Here is a 19,049-nt window from a genome sequence, read left to right as displayed (position 1 = left end):
AGCTGTTAAATTCTTTCGATAAACAGGTTTTTGTCTTTCTTTTGCGTTTTAAACTCCTTCTAGAGCATAGGCATTTACACTTTCATATTTATTTACGCATATTGAAGGAATGTCCGTATTCTCTCTATATATATTTAGGGCATCTCTGTATTCCACGTGCACTGTTTAGGTTGAACCCACACATATTCCAGCTCCGTGGCCATCCCGCGCTCCAGACCCCGCTCGGGATGAGTTAGGAAACACCCGCATCTGCCCCAGCCCCGCTCCTCGTCCCTCCACAGCACCGACTTTCATTCCTGTTTACAACTCTTCATTCTCGGGGTTTTCGCCTGACCGAGCCGCCAAGCCCCTTCCCCGGCACACCGGGTACTCGGGGCTCGCCCGCTCCGGGGGCTGCAGAGCCGCGGATCGCGATCCCGGCACCCCGGGATGGGGAGGCGGCTCCGGGATCGGGACGGGGATGCGGCACCGGGACAGGGATGCGGCACCGGGCTGGGATACAGCACCGGGATGCGGATGCAGCACTGGGTTGGGGATGCAGCACCGGGACGGGGATGCGGCTCCGGGACAGGGATGCAGCACCGGGCCGCTGCCCGCCAGCCGCGGGGAGAGGCTGCTCCTCAGCCGTGTCCGCGGGGTTTTGGGCACCGCGGGAAGGCGAGGCACAGAGGAGCAAAAGCGATGCCGGTCGTGCCTCCCTCACCCTCCCACGGGCGTTGTACTGTCTCCCGAGGCCAGAGGCTGAAGTTCCATTCCCCTGGACAAACCAGCGGAGTTTGGGTTCCTCCTCCCTCTGCACACACGGGATTCCCGTGAGCGCATCCCGGTCCCGGGACCCGCGGGGCTCCGGGCGCGGTGTTGGTGCCCCCGAGCGCGGTGCCCATGCCCCGGGCGCGGTGCCGGTGCCGCGGGGCTCCGAGAGCCGCCCCGACCCAAAGCTTGGCAGGAGCCCGGATCCCGCACCCGCTGCGCTCCGCGCTGCCCCCCGAGCCCCTCCGGCGCGGCGGGAGCGGGTTTGGGAATTAAACGCCTCCACGGAAGGTGTTTCCTGAGGAATTAGCCCCCGCCGAAGGGATGCGCCTGAGCGAACGCCGGCGCGGGAGGACGGAGGGATGGATGGAGGGATGGATGGACGGATGGATGGCGCGGGATGCAGGATCTGGCTGCGGCGGGGACCGAGCGCGCTAAAACGCGGGGAAGGAAGGACCAACCTCCGAGCCGCGGCTCTTCCTCCTCTTCCTCCCGCGGCACCGAGCGGGAGCGGCCCCGGCCATCGCCGCTCCGGGAGCGCCGCACGGGCAGAGGCTTTTGTCCCCTGGCTGAGCGCCTTCGCACTTCGGCAGAAAGGAGACGAAATTCGATTCGTTTACATGTTTTATTGTTGTAAACATTAAAATTGTCTTTCTCAAAGAAAGAGTTCTCGGGAGAAAAAATAATAATAATAATAATTATAATAATAATAATCCGCGTTTCTAACTGTCGTACACCATATTAAAAAAAGGCAGCGACTTTCCCGTGTGCCAAACCGGGGTATACAAAGAAAAATACTACAGAATATGGCAATATTAAAAATATTACTCGAACATAAAATAATATATTAACCGACAATTTTTAGACATAAAAAACAAATGGAACAAAACAAACCAAGAATTCAAAGTGCTCAGTAATTTCCAGGGAGTTATGTATAGTATAAGCACTCTGGAAACAGTCAAAAGCTGCTGCATGCAAGATCTGTTTAGCTTTAGACAACAAAATAATCAAGATATAAACTTCTTCTTTAATCAACATCAACAGTACATACAACACTTACAAACAAGGGGTGTCGGGCGGTGTTTACAAACACTATGTGTCCCTTTGGGGGGATTCCGGGGGTAACACTTGTGCCCACCTATTTTACAATTGAGAAAATGTTTGAAGCTTAGATAACTACCAGTCTTTATAAAAGCTACCAGACTACATAGTGTCTGAAATACTATTTATAGAATATAGACATTACTGAAATAGCAAGTGCCTATAACATTGTCACCCTGGAATCGTCATGCTTCCCTGGTATGGACAGATTGGGTTTTCTTTCCTTTTTTTTTTTAATTCTCCTTTTTTTTTTTTTTAATATTTTTCTTCCCAAACACATTTAGCTTTTATTTTTGATTATTTTTTTTTTAGAATTATTTTCCACGTTTCATCATAAATAGGCACAGAAGAATTTATTTCTTTTTTTAAAAAAGCCAAACCGCATCTGATAAATTTACAAGCCTTCGCCTGCATTAACGCCACGCCACCCACGCAAGGTTTGGGGTCTGTCTGGGTATATTACAGCTTTCTTTTGCTGCAGAAAACTTTAGTCTTTAGGAGGGTGAGGCTTTGGGTCGCCCCGGCGCTGGGTTTGGCCCCGCGTGAGCCGGCGCCGCCAGGCAGGCTTGTCTTTGCACCAGAAGTCCTTAATCATAAACTCATTTAGAAGCCGAGAATAAAAAGTTTATACCATGGTATTTGTGTAGTCCATGAGCTGCATCCATGATGGCCCAGAGCCAAAATGCCCATCGCCTTCTGCCTGCAGGAGCTGGCAGCAGCGGCCGGGTGGGAGCTGGCACCCAGGGGTGCTGCTCTGGGCCCACACCAGCTCCAGGCAGGTGGAGCTTCTCCTCGGGTCAGCGGAAGCGTGCGGGAAGAGTCTTAGAAAGGTAAAGTGTCCAGGAAAAGTTTGTCGATTATTGCTGGCGGTGGCACCAAATCCTCCAGTTTCAGGTAGAAAATGCGCTGCAGCCCCTGCGTGCAAAGCGTGCGGAGTTCGGGGAGCTTCCCCAAGAGTTTGGACAAATAGTTGGGGCGATTCAGCCCCCCGTTATTGAAAGTCACGTGGTCTTTGAGACAATTTACAATCTTGTTCTGAAGCTCTTCCACCCGCTTGGGTTCCTTGAGCCCGTGCCTCTCTGCAATAGAAGGGTGCGGGACGTCAGGGGTCTGGCTGGGAGCAGGGAGGGCAGGGGGCAGCAGGGGGGACACTGACCTGTCACCATGGCCAGGGCAGCGATGCACGAGAAGGCAGAGATGTCGATGTTCATGTTCTGCAGGTTGGAGGAGAACTCCACGATGGAATCGATCCACTCCCCAAAGCCACGGATGCACTGCAACCGGTGCAGCACCACCCCGTTGCAGAAGATCAGCTTCCCCTCCACGGGGTTGGACCTGCAAGGAAGGGCACAACCCCAGAGTGAACTGATGCATGGATGGAGGGATGAGAGAGGGAGGAAAATTAGATAGGGAGAGAAAACGGAGGAAAAGAAAGAAAAAGACAAAAGATAAGAGAAAGACAAAATATAAGAGTAAAGAACGAGAAAATGAGCAAAAGGAAGAAAGACAGAGGGGGAGAGAAAGATAAAATAGAGAAGATGCAATGAAAGAGAAAAAAGAACAAGAAAGAGCAGGAAAGAAATAAAATAATAAGAAAGGAGACGATGGGGGAGAAAATCTAAACAACTAATTACTCGAGGAGCAATAAAGGAAGGATTTAAGAGGCACCTAATTACCGAGGAGTTAATAAAAGGCAGCCCAGTGGACCTTGACGGGGTGTGATTCCCGGCCGTGCCCCGCTCACCTGTACGCCAGGCGCAGCACGAACAGCTCCAGGAAGGCGGACTCGAACAGCAGGTCCTGGTCCGTCTTGGGCAGCTCGGTGAAGCCGGGGATTTTTTCCGCCCACCCTCGGATGATCTCCATGGAGCCGGTCAGGAGATCGTAGAACTGCTGGATGTGCTGGGTGTCGTCACCGCTCAGCTGGTAGTCGGGGTTAGCCTGGAACTGGAAATTCATTTTAAAAAGCACTTAATGAGGTTCTCTAAAGTCTATAACCCGTGAAATTGCTCGCCCCGTCGCTGGCCGGGGAGCGGGCTGGGATAACAATTAAAGCTCTCTCTGACCGGTGAGGAAATTAGATGTTCCGGGGCAATTAATTCGATTAGGGACGGCGCTCCGAGGCCGCCGCTCTCCGTGCGCGGGGGGCCCGATCCCGGGCGGGGCCGAGCCGAGCCCCCGGTGCCGGCAGAGCCGAGCCGAGCCCCGGGCGGGCAGAGCAGAGCCGAGCCGAGCCGAGCCCCGGGCGGGCTCGCGTGTCCCCGCACGGCCGCGGGGCCGGACCCCCCTCCCCGGGCGGCGGCGGCGGGGTCCCTCCGCGAGCTCGGTGCCGCTTACCCGGGAATAGTCCAGGCTGGTCATAGCCGGGTTGGAGTCGACATGGGCTCTCACCAGCGCACTGATCAGACTCACCGGGGGAGAGGGGGGAGAAGGCTCCTGGGGGCTCTTCGGTTTGGACGGCAAGCGGCCCCGCCGGCCTTTGAGGCTGTCTGTGCGCACCACTGCAAGAGACGGGGGTCAGCGCGGCGCCGCGGGGCGCGCCCGACGCACGGACACGCTCGCGGACAGACGGACGGACACTCACCCTCCTTGACCATGCCGACGGCCAGGCACTTCTGGAAGCGGCAGTACTGGCAGCGGTTGCGGCGGCGCTTGTCCACCGGGCAGTTCTTGTTGGCCAGACACACGTACTTGGCGTTCTTCTGCACCGTGCGCTGCACCGGGCGGCAGCGGCGTCAGAGCCGGCCGGGAGCGCCCCGAGTCCCGCCTGCCCGCGGCTGCTTTTACCGCCTTTCACCCTGGTTTTTATTTTTATTTCCCCCCCCTTTATTTTATTTTCCGTTTTTCTGCTTTGTTTTCTTCCCTTTCCCCTTCGTTTTCAATTCCCGCTTTCATTTTCCCCCTTGATTTTATTTTCATTTTTTTATCTTTACTTCTCCTCTTTTTAACCTTTATATCCCTTCCTCTTTTCCTCTTCTCCCTTTTTAATTTTTCCTTTCTATTATTTCCTTTTCCCCTTTTCTTCTTCGACCTTTTAGATTTATTTTCTTTTCCCTTTATTTCCTTTGCCCTTTTCCCTCTTTAATTTTATTTCCTTTCCCCCTTTATTTAGTTTCCCTTTTTTCCCCCCTTTTATTTCCTTTTCCTCCCCCCCCCTTCCTTTTTTTTTTTTCCCTTCCCAGGGCATTTAACAGGAGAAAATTGACAGCGTTAACATCCAAGCTAACCTCGCAGCTCCTAGCCGTGTTTTATATGCCAAGAGGAGGGAAAGAGACGCTCGGTAAATACAAATCCGTGGGCATTCATATTATTTACATTCCTTGGAGACCTCCTCTATTTAAAATGATAAGATTATTCAATCAGGATGGCGAAATAAAGAGATCACTTAATTTTACCACAGGGAATTCCGTTCCACATGGTTAGCTCAGACGCGCTGCTCTGTCCTAACCGATTTCCATCCGCGGGCCCCGCGGGCTGCCCCGCCGCCCCCCGCAGCCCCGCTCGGCCCCGCTCACCTTGAAGAAGCCCTTGCAGCCCTCGCAGGTGCGCACGCCGTAGTGCTGGCAGGCCGCGTTGTCGCCGCACACGGCGCAGAGCCCCTCGTTGGAGGGCGAGCCGCGGGACGGCGGCGAGGGCACCTGGCTGTCCAGCAGCTGCGGCGCGGGGCCCAGCGGCAGCCCCGGGAAGGCCATGGGCGGCTGCTTGCGGAGCCCGCCGGGCACGGCGAACGGCTGCCCGTCCACGCCGGGGTGCGGCCCCGCGGGCTCGGCGCCCATGGGCACGTGTAGGGGTCCCTCGAAGCGCATCTGGCAGCTGGACACGGGCGTGCCGGGCGGGGACTGCTTGAAGGAGAACAGCGACAGGCGGGACACGGGCGTCTTGCGCTGCTCGATCATGTGCGTGGTGGCCACGTAGTTGGGGTGGAAGTTGTGCAGGGAGCCGGGCTCGTCCCACACGGGGCCGTGCTGCACCTGGAAGCCGGGCGTGGACGGGGTCGGGGGCGACGAGGGCTTGTAGTAGACGGAGCCCGAGTGGGACATCATCTCCTCGGACTGGGGCGGCAGGTGGCCGTGCTGCTGGTAGCCGTGCATCTGAATGTCTTCCACCTTAATGGAGGACTGCTGTCCCGACAGGGGCATTTGGTACAAGCAGGGGGGCTTCACGTCGTAGCTCGTGTTGTAGTTGTCCATAAAGGTGCTGAAGCTGGGGAGAGAAGTGGTGGCAGTGATCTCGGTGTTGGTGAGGTCCATGCTAAACTTGACGAACTCCGGAGTCAGGAAATCGGAGCTGTACTCTCCCGAGGAGTGGTAGCTGTAGCTCTGGGAGGCCGGGCTGGCTCCTTGAGGCGAGGACCCATACTGAGCCTGAACACAGGGCATGGCTGCGAACGAAACAGCGGCAGCTAGGCTCGGCCCGCGCCGCCCCGCGCCGGCCACCGGGGCCGAGCACCGGGAGCGCCGGGAGCGCCCTGCCCCGCCGGGGCCGCGGGGACGGAGCGCACCCACCTTCAGCCGGGGGAGCGGCGGCTTCGGGGCAGCCGAGGGCGGACAGCGTCGGAGCGCGGCGGGCAGCGAGGGGTCCGCGGGTTCAGAGCGCGGCGGCGGCTCCAGCCTGCCCGGCGCGACGGCTGCGGAGACACGGAGCCGCCGGTGAGCGGACCGACACACGGACTGACACACGGAGCCGCCGGTGAGTGGATGGACACACGGACCCGACGGTGAGCAGGCGGACACACGGACCGACACACGGACCCGACAGTGAGCAGGCGGACACACGGACCGACACGCGGACCCGACAGTGAGCGGATGGACACAAGGACGAGCCGGTGAGCAGATGGACACACGGACCGACACACGGACGCGACAGTGAGCAGGCGGACACACGGACCGACACACGGACCCGCCGGTGAGCGGATGGACGGACACACGGACCCGACGGCGAGCGGACCGACACACCGAGCGGCCAGTGAGCGGACGGACACACCGACACACGGACCTGCCAGTGAGCGGACGGACACACTGACACACGGACCCACCGATCGGGCAGCAGGGGTGGGAGACTGACACACAAACCCGCTGGTGCGGGGACAGACACACGGACCCGGAGCGGAGAACGGGCAAACGGACCCGACGGTCAGGCAGCCCCAGCGGGGAACTGACACACGGACGGTCGGTGGAGGGACAGACACACGGAGCTGCCGGAGCGCGGACAGACACACGGAGCCGCCGGTGAAGGGACAGACACACGGAGCCGCCGCCGCTCCGCCCGGCTCGGGGGAGCCCCGCCTGCGGGGAGCGGGAGCGGTGCCGGGCAGGGCCGCCCCGCGCCCTCGAGGAGCAGCTCTGGGCTCGGTCTGGGTTATTTCTCGGTAAGCGGGCAGGCGGCTCGGTCTGGGTTATTTCTCGGTAAGCGGGCAGGCGGCTCCCCGCGGGCGGGCTGTCACCGGCACCGGCTGCCGGGTTCCCTTCTCCCCGCCCTGCGGGAGCAGTAGCGCGTCCCTGGGGAGAGCGGGCGCGGCGCGGGGCTCCCGGCGCGGCGGCGGTGCCGGCACCGGAGCGGGGCGCGGTAACAGCCAGACAGCCCGGGCGGACCCGGCTCGGCTCGGCTCGGCACGGCAGCTCCGCGGGGGACACGCGCCCGCGGGCAGCGCCACCCGTCCCGTCCCCGTCCGGGGACCGCCAGCAGCTGGCACGGCACGGGACAGCACAGCACGGCACGGGATGGCATGGCACGGCACGGGATGGCATGGCACGGCACGGGGGAGCCTCGCGCGGGAGGGGGGCGCGGGAGGCGGGCCGGGCACTCACCGGGGAGCGGAGCGCGGGGCGCGCATCCAAGAGCGGCAGCGGCGGCGGGCGGAGCGGCGGCGGCGGCGGCGCGGGCGGCCGGACTGTGCCCGCCCGCAATGTGCCTTTGTTTATGTGGCCGCGGCCGCCGCCGACCAACGTGCGCCGCGAGCCCCCGCGCGTCACCGCGCGTCAGCGCCGCCCGCCAATCCGCGCCGCCCGCGGCCCGCCCCGGACACGCCCCCCCCGCGCGCCAGCGCGCCCTTTTGGTGCGGTTCCGAGCGGTGACGTCACGCCGAGGGACGCGCCCCGGCCACGCGCCCGGGCGGGGGCGTGGCCTCATTTGCATAGAGGGCGGTGCCGCCCCCGCCCCCCCGCGCGCGTCACCGTGACGCGAAACCCGGAATAGCGCGCGCCACCGCGACCCCGGCCCGGGACAGAACCGGGACAGGAGCGGGAATGGAGACAGGGCAGGGACAGGGGACAGAGCAGGGACAGAGCCGGGAATGGGACAGAGCAGGGACAGAAACGGGAATGGAGACACAGCCGGGACAGGGGACAGAGCAGGGAATGGGACAGAACCGGGACAGGGGACAGAGCCGGGATGGGACAGAGCCAGGCCGCCTCCACAAAAGGAGTGCAATGTACCCCCGCTTCTGCTGCCCATCTGGAATTTAGTCTATTTGATTCTTTTAGTATTTTGTTTTTATTTCATTATTAACTTTATTTTTATTTTCTTTTATTTTATTATTGTCTTTCTTTTATATGTTGTATTGATTTTTTTGATTTATGTATTGTAATATTTTTCATTTTAGTTATTTTTGTTTATTTTTTAATTATTTCTTATTTTATTATTTTCTATTTTATTAGCTTTTATTTTTATTTATTTCACTGCTTAATTTATTATTCATTATTTTGGGGACTTCATATTTGATTTTATTTGTCATTTTTTGTGTTATTTAATTTATTAAACTTTCTTATTTTTATTTATTTTATACTTAGTCATTTCAATGGCTGATGATTATTTATTAAAATGCACATCTTTTTTTTAATTATTATTTTATTTAATTTTGCCTCTCCCCAGAGCCCCCAGTTTCCCCATTTCCATCCCGGGTGGGTTTGCTGGGCCGGGCGGTGCAGTGAAGGCGCTGCGTTCATCCAATGCCAGCCGCGCTCCCGGCTCCCGCTGCCCCCGCGGTGCCGGGCCCGGCTCAGGAGGGTGCAGGGACACGGCCTGGCCTGGCCGGGCTCTGCTCTCCACCCTGCATGTCCTTGCTGGGCTCTGCTCTCCGCCCTGCATGTCCTTGCTGGCTCTGCTCTCCGCCCTGCATGTCCTTGCTGGGCTCTGCTCTCCACCCTGCATGTCCCACCGCTGTGTTCTGGCCTGGAAAAAAGCACACAGTGGCATCAGGGGTGAAGGGAACACAATCCCACACAGCCCGGGGCCAGAACCAGCTCCTGGCCCGGGATAAATGCCCACAGCCCAGCCTGGGATAAAACCCCACAGCTCAGTGCAGGATAAAAGCCCACAGCCTGGCCCAGGATAAATTCCCCCAAACCAGTGCAGGATAAACCCCTGAGCCCAGCCCGGGATAAACCCCCATACCCCAGTGCCAATAAGACTTCCCAGTCCAGCCCAGTGTAGGATAAAATCCCCCAGCCCAGTGCATGATATAACCCCATAGCCCAGCCGGGATAAACCCCCCAGCCCAGCCCAGCCCAGCCCAGCAGGCAGCGCTGGCTCCCACAGCCCTGCCCGGGAACACTGAAATTTCCTGGGAAACTGAGGAAAGGCTCCTTCCCAACCCACTCCTGCCACTGGGGCCACCCCACAGACAGCAGAGAAACCCCACAGACACCACAGAAACCCCACAAACACCATAGAAACCCCACAGACAGCGGAGAAACACACAAACACCAGAGTAACTCTACCAACAGCAGAGAAACCCCACAGACACCAGAGAAACCCCACAAACAGCAGAGGAACCCAAACTGCTCCCACCCCGAGAGACTGTCCCACACTGTGTTCTCCCGATCCTATAGAACTCCTGCAGAAGGAACAGCCTAAGGCTCTGAGACACCTCAGGGCTGTCCAGAATGTTCTGGGGTCAGTAATGAACACCCCAAAGCTGTGAGACACCCCAGGGCTGCCCAGAATGGCATTTCTGGGGTCACTAAAGGAAACCTCCAAGGCTATGACACCTCAGCGCTGTCCAGGATGGCATTTCTGGGGTCAATATTGAACACCCCAAAGCTGTGAGACACCTCTAGAGCTGTCCAGGATGTTCTAGGGTCAGTAAGGAACACCCCAAAGCTGTGAGACACCTCAGGGCTGTCCAGAATAGCATTTTCTGGGTCACTAAAGGAACACCCCAGCGCCACCCAGAATGGCATTTCTGGGGTCAGTAAGGAACACCCCAAAGCTGTGAGACACCTCAGGGCTGTCCAGAATATTCTGGGGCCAGAAAGAAACACCCCAGGGCTGCCCAGAATGGCATTTCTGGGGTCAGTAATGAACTCCCCAAAGCTGTGAGACACCTCAGGGCTGTCCAGAATATTCTGGGGCCAGAAAAGAATACCCCAGGGCTGCCCAGAATGGCATTTTGGGGATCAGTAAGGAACTCCCCAAGGCTGTGACACCTAGGGCTGTCCAGAATGGCATTTCTGGGGTCAGTAATGAACTCCCCAAAGCTGTGAGACACCTCAGGGCTGTCCAGACTGACATTTTCTGGGGTTGTGTCCCTGGGGTTCCCCAAAGGAGGAGCTCAGCCAGCCTCCCTCACCTGCAGCACCTCTCCATCAGTGACACCCCAACAGCCGGTCCAGCCCACACCAACCTCCAGCCAGGGCCCTCGGTGATACATCTAATTACCATATCCTTAGAATAGATGTAATATAAATTTCATTACTCACTTAAAAGTTCTAAAGTTAACAGCATAAACTTGAAGTTGAGTAATTAAGTAATCCTTATATAGACACTTATTAAAGTATTTATACATATTATCTTAAATCTACATCTATCATTTTGCCAATTAAAATTAGGACTTTAATTGCAATTAAGTAATTTAATTGCCAATTGAACAGCAAAATTGCTAAGTGACTAATTTTAATGCCTATTTTAATTACCAATCATGACTGGGGAGGGAGCTAATCAAGCAGTATCAGAGTAATGATGTGAAAAAAAGCGGAGAACAAACATTCCAGACTCCGTGCTTTTTGAAAAAGAGCTCCAAATTAGATAAGCGCCAACACAATCGCGGCCTCAACGCGGGGTTCGGGAGCACAAAGGGTTTAATTGCGGACACCTCGCCGTGCCCCCAGGGCTGCCAGCAGGGCTGGGGGTGCCCGCAGGGGCTGGGGTGCCCCTCGGGGCTCCTGGGGGACCCCAGCGCCAGGGAATGGGCACAGGGCAGGCAGAGGGGAGCATGAACACTTTGGGCTGCCCGGATGGCAGGAACATCCCCATGGGCGCTCCCTGAGGTGCCAGCCCACCTTCCTGGCAGGCCCTGGGTGCCACGGGGGAGCTTTCGCAGCCCACGGCTCCTGCGGGGTCAGCCCGGCCCAGCTGGTGTCACGGGCATGAGGGGAAGGGCATCTGGTGCTGCCATTTACCATAGAAACCCCAAATCCCACAGAAACCCCAAATCCCAAATCCAGAAAACCCAAATCCTGCAGCCCTGCTGCCATTTCCATAAAAACCCAAATCCCATAAAAACCCAAACCTGTCGCCTGGCTGCATTCCATAAAACCCAAACCATAAACCCAACCATGTCAGCCCTGGTTGCCATTTCCCATAAAAACCCCAAATCCCATAAAAACCCCCAAACCCATGTCAGCTCTGGCTGCCATTTCCCATAAAAAACCCCAAATCCCATAAATACCCCAAATCCCATAAAAACCCCAAAACCCCATAAAACCCCCAAACCCATGTCAGCTCTGGCTGCCATTTCCCATAAAAAAACCCAAATCCCATAAAAGCACCAAATCCTATAAACACCCCAAATCCCATGAAAACCCCAAACCCATGTCAGCCCTGGCTGCCATTTCTACCCATAACAAACCCCAAATCCCCCATTAAAAACACCAAATCCCATAAAAGCCCCAAATCCCATAAAAACCCCAAACCCATGTCAGCCTGGCTGCCTTTCCATAAAACCCCAAATCCATAAAACCCCAAATCCCACAGAAACCCCAAATCCCATAAACACCCCAAATCCCATAAACACCCCAAATCCCATGTCAGCCCTGGCTGCCATTTCCCATAAAAACCCCAAATCCCATAGAAACCCCAAACCCATGCAGCCTGGCTGCCTTTCCCATAAAACCCCAAATCCCATAAAAACCCCAAATCCCATAAACCCCAAACCCATGTCAGCCCTGGCTGCCGTTTCCCATAAAAGCCCCAAATCCCATAAATACCCCAAATCCCATAAAAGCCCCAAATCCCATAGAAACCCCAAACCCAAAACCCCAAACCCAGTCAGCCTGGCTGCCATTCCATAAAACCCCAAATCCCAAAGAATCCCAAATCCCATAAAAGCCCCAAATCCCATGAAAACCCCAAACCCATGTCAGCCCTGGCTGCCGTTTCCCATAAAAGCCCCAAATCCCATAAATACCCAAATCCCATAGAAACCCCAAATCCCATAAATACCCCAAATCCCATAAAACCCCCCAAATCCCATAAAAACCCCAAATCCCATAGAAACCCCAAATCCCATAAAAACCCCCAAACCCATGGCAGTCCTGGCTGCCATTTCCCATAAAAACCCCAAATCCCATAAAAACCCAAAATCCCATAGAAACCCCAAACCCATGTCAGCCCTGTCTGTCGTGCAGCCCGTGTTAGAACAACTCTTCAAACTGCAGAAAAGTTTATCTAGTGAGATATTACCAAGTTCTAGGGTTAATAATGGAGTTTTATCTGCTGCCTGGGATGTCAGCTGATGACATCCTCCCATTTTCATCACCATGGAATGAGGCTGATGCTGGAAAATCAAACAGCTCAAGGCACATTCCCAGCAGTCCTGTCCTGTTTGTGATTTGTACAGAGCCCTTAGCCAACAACAGGGCTCGGTGGGCACGGCAGGGCTGAGCTTGTGGGGCATCCTCAGGAGGCTCCTGCAGCCCCAGAGCAGCTCCTGTGTCACCCTGGGTTTTAGGATTTTCTGAGCCTTTTGATGTTGACATTCTTGTAGTGAACTTTCTCACACACTTTCTGTAAATAACTCATTGTTTTGCATTCTTTTATGGCGGAGGAGAGAGTTGATGGACTGTTGGTTTGCCCAGTGTCATTGGAGAGGTGGCACTGTCACCCTCCAATCCACTGCCACTTTTGGAAATCTATAAATGTTAGAGTCAGAAAATAAACTTCCCTTTTTCCTTCACCTTGAGAACAGCGGTGTGCGCTTGTGTTCTTTCATGTCCTATAGTGACACTCCTGCAGCACCAGTGCAGATCTTGCAGCACCAGTGCAGCCCCTGCAGCACCAGTGCAGCCCCTGCATCAGGCCCTTCCCTACACGGCCACACTTCCACTGCTCACACCCTGTCTAACCTGCTGTGTGTTTCAGCACAGACTTTGGCAGGGAAGGGATTTGCTGCCTCTCCAACAGACCAAAGTTTCAGACCAACAAAGAGGATCTAATACAAAAGGACATTTGTGTATCAGGGGCTGGGTGCCCTGCCTGTGCCCAGGGGTGCAGGGGGCACTGCCAGCCCCCCAGCAGGGACACACTGCACAGGGACAGCTGTGCCGCTGCCATCACCCAGATCCAGAGTGCTGCCCCTCCAGTGAGCCTTCAGAGGGGAAAGGGGCTGAGTGTCCTTCTGTCCAGTGTCACACGGGTGTGAGGTCCCCAAACGGAGAGCGAGGCACAGCCTGGAGCTGGTGTTGGCCCCCGGGCAGTGCCAGCCCCTGTTCGAGGTCGGTGTCCCAGGGCTGCAGCAGCTCCCAGCTCCCCTCCCCGCAGCCCCAGCCCGGGGCACTCGGTCCCGAGCTCACACTCGTGTTCCACAGCCCATGGGGCACACGGCAGCTCTGACACAGCCCTGATGTCCGTGGGAGGCTGAAGGCACGCACGAAGCTGCATGTCCGATGTGAGTCGGAGCGGGGGGGTCTCATTGCCAGGCTGGGGTGTGAACGGGCCATCATCTCACAAGCACTCCGTTATCCCCCTCAGATATCCCAGAAACTTCAATGGAGCGTTATTGTCCCTTTGCTCCCGCTCCCGGTGCGCTCCTGAAGCTCAGCCGCGCAGGCGGTGTCCGCCGACACGAGGTGTTTATGGCAGCAATGCCCATTTCCACGGAGTCCTTGCCAGCCCGTGACGGTCCCGTGGGAGCCGCGCTGTCCCCGTGTCGCTGCCGGCCACTCGCAGCTCCTGCCAGGGTCCGAACGCAGAGATGCTCCCGGTGCTGGGTGTCCGGCTCCGCTGCCGCGGGAGCGCTGCGTGTGCCGGCCGGGCTGCGGCTGATGATATCCGCGGGGTGAGAGGCTGAACGGGCCATATGGCGCTCGCTGCAGCCCATCTGCTCCCTGCCCAGCCCGCCGCGCTGCCGCCGCAGCATCTGCCCGCCCGCAGCCAGCTGTGCCGAGCCGCGCCGAGCCGCGCCTGGCTAAGGCGGCTGAGTGCCGGGACCCTCCATCCCACCCCATCCTATCCTATCCTATCCTATCCTATCCTATCCTATCCTATCCTATCCTATCCTATCCTATCCTATCCTATCCTATCCCATCCCATCCCATCCCATCCCATCCCATCCCATCCCATCCATCCCATCCCACCCCATCGTCTCCATCCCCATCCCCGTCCCCGTTCCCGTACCCGTTCCCATCCCCGTCCCCGTTCCCGTCCCCGTTCCCGTACCCGTTCCCAGCCCCATCCCCGTCCCCATCCCCATCCCCATCCCCATCCCACTCCCATCCCTTTCCCATTCCGGTCCCTTCCCACTGTACCTGCCTCGGCCGCTGGCGCGGAGCGGAGCCGGAACCGAGCCCGGAACCGAGCCCGGGAGCCGGGAGCGGATCCCGGTGCCGGGGCCGCCGCGCCCCCTCGCAGCCGCCGCCGCGCGTCAGCGCCCGTCACGGCCCGTCAGCGGCGGCGGGTGACGGCAGCGCCGGGGGAGCGCCGGGGCCGACAACGGGGGAGGGGAGGGGGGCGGCCGGCGGGAGGGGGCGGCCCCGGGGTGACCCATTCCCACCCCGGGCTGACCCATTCCCACCCCGGGATGACCCGCTCCCACCCCGGGATGACCCGCTCCCATCCAGGGCTGACTCGCTCATCCCGGGCTGTCCCTCTGTCCCCTCTGTGCTGCCCCGCTCCCATCCCGGGCTGTCCCTCTGTTCCCTCCGGACTCTCCCCCGCCGCTCAGCGCTCCCGCACAGACGAGGACTGGGGAGTCGTCTGTGTTTTGATTTGAGGGGGGTTTCATTTGGGGTTTTTTTTGTTAGTTTGGTTTGGGTTTAGTTTGGCTTTTCCCACCCTGCACACACTCCCCGATGTTCCAGCACCATGCTGGCTCAGGGAACATTCCTGCTGGAGTGTTGGGCCAGCTCCAGCCCTGGCTCTGGGGGCTCACCCTGGAGAAAAGGAGTTTTGGGGGTCCTTGTGGCTCTGCACAGCTCCTGCCAGGAGGGCACAGCCAGGGGGGTCGGGCTGGGAACAGGGAACAGGGACAGGAGCAGAGGGAACGGCCCCAGGCTGGCCCAGGGCAAGTTCCCTTCGGATATTGTGGAAAATTTCTTCCCTGAAAGTGCTGCTCAGTCCTGGCACAGCTGCCCGGGACAGTGGTGGAGTCCCCATCCTTGAATGGATTTAAATTCCCATCCTTGAATGGATTTAAAATCCCCATCCTCAAATGGATTTATAAGCTGTGTGCATGTGGCACCTGGGGACCGGGTCAGTGGTGACCTCAGCAGCGCTTGGGGGATGGCTGGACTCGATGGTCTCAGGGAGCTTTTCCAGCCCCAACAATGCTGCGATTCCCTGATTTTGGGATCCCACGGGCCCAGCCCTGCCCAGGGTGCAGCTGCTCCCCTCCATGACGAGGAGTGCATCGCTGGTTTGATGTCAGACACGCGTCCCCTGCATGCAACCGATCCCAGCAAACAGACTATTTAAAGTGCCTGCTGAAGTTTCCTTACATAAAACGTCTCCAGACTCGCCCCCCACGCACACACGCTCACACAGGCGTCGGCTGGGTTTGAACTTGGCAGCGTTCTCCTGAAAGGCTTGGCAGTGCCAAAAGCAGGAACTGCTGCAGAGTCTGTTCGGCTCCTCACGCTGAGCTCCTGCTCGCTGACAGGCTGCCAGCCGGGCTGTGAGAATGGAAAAACAGCCCCAAAACCGTCCCAGGAACAGCACAGACCACTGGCTGCAGGTGGGGTGGGGAAGGATGGGGACAGACAGCCCAGCCCCGCAGGGACAGACGGACAGAGCTGCCCCATTCCCGCTCCTCCAGCAGATTATGGAGACACAATCACACTGTCCCCTCTGGAATTCACCTGCAGGGCCACAGAGCTGCCCTCGAGCCCCACAGGAGCACCGGGAGGGTCCCAGGGCCAGCTGTGGCCACGGGCTGTCCCTCTGTCCCCAGTGCCCAGGGTCTGCACTGGCCATCCCCTGCTGCTTTGGGAACGCTCTCAGGGACTGCCTCAGCCCCAGGCTGTCCTGCCAGCTCTGGAAACCCCCAAACACAGCACTTGGCTGATGTATTTGTGCCACAAACAGTCAAAAATAGCATAATTGCCCATTGTTTTCCCTGCATTTTGGGAATTACTGACACAAGACACAGAAATCTGGAATAATTAACCGCTTTCGTTAAGTGAAACGTATTTTGTTGTTTTGAGTGAAACCCTTCCTCGGTTTGGGAAGGATTTGCTCAACATATCTGGGATCTTTCCCCTCAGCAGCACATTCCCTGGAAGACACTGCCGAGCAGGAAAAGCAGCCCCCACAGAAGCAGGGAAAAGGGGCAGGTCTGCAGTGAGTGGTCACACAGGGAGGTGCTGCTGGCCAGCTCCAGGTGGACAAGGCTGTCCAGAGGGCCTTGCACACACTGAGGGGGCAGTGACGGGCTCCAAGGGTGGCTCTGGGTTGCTGGGAGCAGAAGCCAGGGGAGACACTCGACACAAAGCCCTGTGTTTTCTCTCCAAGGTGTTTCTAATTGCCTGTGTGAGCTCTCTGGGGCTCGTATCAGGAGCCACATCCTCGGTGCCAAAGCCACCTGTGCAGAGGGGGGACACCAGGGCAGCGCTGTCACCCGTCCTGCTCTGCAGTGCAGGGCTGACACAGCGCCCGAGGGGTGTCTGCTCACAGCCCAGGCTGTTCAGTGAACAGCCAAACCAGAGCCTGAAGTGCTCCCCGTTTTCTATGGGATTGATGGCTCAAGGGAAACCCTGGGGCTGAAGGAATGGGGAATGGGCACAGCCAGGGGATACAGAGAATGGGGAATGGGGAATGGGGAATGGGGAACGGGCACAGCCAGGGGATACAGAGAATGAGGAACGGGCACAGCCAGGGGCTGTGGGAGCAGAGCCCACGGCATCACAGTGACAGCCCAGCCCGCCCTGCCCTGGGGCTGCAGGGCCCGTCCTTCCCCGTCACCCACAGCCTCACAAAGCCGTTTTCCAGCGGGGCTGCGAGCCCCGAGGCCTCCCGAAGCAGAGCTATTTCGGGTATTTTCCACAGCATCTCTGAGCACTGCTGTGCTCATGACTGGTGAGTGGGAGATGCACGCACGCAGATCTCCGAGCGTGCCAGCCCAGCCTCCTCCTCCTCATTCTGCTCCTCCCTGCAGCGGAGCCTGGGCTGAGGCTGCGGCTCAAGCAGGGCCCCACCAGCCCCAGGCTGTCCCTGCAGGGCTGGGGGCTGTCCTGGCACCCGTGCCAGGCTGTCCAGGGCTGTCCCTGCAGGGCTGGGGGCTGTCCTGGCACCCTGGGTCACACGGTGTCTGTCAGAGCCCCTGTCCCCATGTCCCAGCAAGGGGCTGCTCCAGGGAGGGAGGGCTTGCATCTCTCTGTTCCCCCAGACAGGACAGCCTGGTTTGCACAACACAGGGTTAACTTCTAGAGGGGACCCAGCATGAATTCATGCTCTGAACCAAGGCCCTGGCAGTGCCCAGCCAGGTGGGACACTGGGGCTTGGAGCAGCCTGGGGCAGCGCAAGGTGTCCCTGCCATGGCAGGGTGGGACACAGTGAGCTGTGAGGTCCCTTCCAGCCCAAACCATCCTGCAGTCTTGGGTTTGCTGTTGCTGAAATGGCTCCCAAGGTATTAAAAACTCTTTTTTCCCAGCCCCATGACCAAAGAAGTCGAGATTTCTTGGTTCTGCTTTTCAAGGTTGTTTATTTTTCCTTATCTGTGGCATTCTCTCTCTGACCTGCTGAGATCTGTCCAGCAGGTCAGGTTATGGCACAGCCCCTGCCCTGGGGATGGTGTTGGCTTTTTATACAAAGAACTACGTGTACTTCATTTACAATAATTCTCCAATACCTATCACCTATGTTTGACAGTGTGTCTCTACTCCAAACCAATCCAGAAGTGTCACCCTCACAGCAGAAGATGGAGGAGAAGAAGGAGAAGGAGAAGGAGAAGGAGAAGGAGAAGGAGAAGGAGAAGGAGAAGGAGAAGGAGGAGGAGGACAGGACACACCCAGATTCCTCCATCTTGCCTCTTGAACCCCCATTCTAAATCCCCAAAATTCTACTTTTTCACCCTGTGACAAATTCACTGTCACTCCACTCAAACCCTTGTGGCTTGTAACTCCTCACACAAAGTCGGTGATGTTTCCATGGGCTAAAATCAAGGCACAGGTGTCTGTGACTCCGTGCCCAGGTCTGTGAGCCCCTGCTAGGGTCTGGAATCACCCAGGGCCACCAGAGCAATGCCCTGGATCCCAACACTGCAGCTCTGCGATGCTGAGGCCAGGCTGGAGCACCCTGGGATGGGGAAGGTGTCCCTGCCCATGGAAGGGATGGGATGGGATGGCATGGGATGGGATGGCATGGGATAATGGGATGGGCTCTAAGGTCCCTTCCATCCCAACCCATTTAGGGATTCCCTGATCCTGCACCCACGAGGGTCTCCAAGCTTCAGCTCCTCTTTCCTTCTCTCAGCACTTCTTTGCTTCCAGCCAAGCTGAGCTGGAATTCAGCACAAGTGCAGGATGGATGCACACCCTTTCCCAACAATGGAATAATCATGGAGAAACAGGCAATTAATCATGCATAGTAAATAATTTAGTCTTTTTTGCAACACCTGAAGCACAGTGAGTAAAAAACCACTGATTTGAGAAGAGTAGTATTAAATAAAACTATGCAAAATGAAGCTCAGCCTGCACACTGAATGGAGGAAAAACTGGGTTTTATTCAATTTTAATTAAATGGAATCTGGTTCTTCAATATGGAAAAAC

The 19,049-nt window shown here is 57.2% G+C and overlaps 1 protein-coding gene and 1 long non-coding RNA gene across 4 annotated transcripts; both read right to left on the bottom strand.

Moving 5' to 3' along the window:
* Positions 1 to 1,404: 1,404 nt before the first annotated feature.
* Positions 1,405 to 7,758, bottom strand: NR4A2 (nuclear receptor subfamily 4 group A member 2). Of its 2 annotated transcripts, none has more exons than XM_064718714.1 (8): positions 7,659 to 7,758; positions 6,357 to 6,478; positions 5,367 to 6,232; positions 4,436 to 4,565; positions 4,189 to 4,352; positions 3,596 to 3,798; positions 3,008 to 3,186; positions 1,405 to 2,930 (listed from the first exon to the last, which is right to left on the bottom strand). In XM_064718714.1, the coding sequence occupies exons 3-8, from the start codon at positions 6,228 to 6,230 to the stop codon at positions 2,674 to 2,676; spliced, it is 1,797 nt and encodes a 598-aa protein (XP_064574784.1). In that variant the 5' UTR covers positions 6,231 to 6,232; positions 6,357 to 6,478; positions 7,659 to 7,758; the 3' UTR covers positions 1,405 to 2,673. The 2 variants fall into 2 exon arrangements, with proteins under 2 accessions (XP_064574784.1, XP_064574785.1); XM_064718715.1 differs by having other exon boundaries at positions 4,264 to 4,352.
* A 1,209-nt stretch (positions 7,759 to 8,967) lies between these two features.
* On the bottom strand, positions 8,968 to 14,720 carry LOC135450610 (uncharacterized). 2 transcript variants are annotated; one of them, XR_010441112.1, is made up of 4 exons: positions 14,595 to 14,720; positions 12,532 to 14,108; positions 10,421 to 10,515; positions 8,968 to 9,021 (listed from the first exon to the last, which is right to left on the bottom strand). It is a non-coding gene; the product is annotated as an uncharacterized LOC135450610 (long non-coding RNA). The 2 variants fall into 2 exon arrangements; XR_010441113.1 differs by lacking the exon at positions 10,421 to 10,515 and having other exon boundaries at positions 8,977 to 9,021.
* Between the last annotated feature and the right edge of the window lie 4,329 nt (positions 14,721 to 19,049).

The sequence above is a fragment of the Zonotrichia leucophrys genome, chromosome 7 (genome assembly GCF_028769735.1).
Source record: "Zonotrichia leucophrys gambelii isolate GWCS_2022_RI chromosome 7, RI_Zleu_2.0, whole genome shotgun sequence".
Taxonomy (NCBI): Eukaryota; Metazoa; Chordata; class Aves; order Passeriformes; family Passerellidae; genus Zonotrichia; species Zonotrichia leucophrys.
This window is presented reverse-complemented; position numbering and strand designations above follow the sequence as displayed.

What these genes read in the sequence shown, in the direction of transcription:
- NR4A2 (XM_064718714.1), bottom strand. Translation starts at nt 6,230, where the DNA reads ATGCCCTGTGTTCAGGCTCAGTATGGGTCCTCGCCTCAAGGAGCCAGC. An exon ending in CGTCGGCATGGTCAAGGAGG is followed by an intron (nt 4,353 to 4,435) that starts GTGAGTGTCCGT and finishes CGTCTCTTGCAG; the next exon opens with TGGTGCGCACAGACAGCCTC. An exon ending in TGCCCTGGCCATGGTGACAG is followed by an intron (nt 2,931 to 3,007) that starts GTCAGTGTCCCC and finishes CTTCTATTGCAG; the next exon opens with AGAGGCACGGGCTCAAGGAA.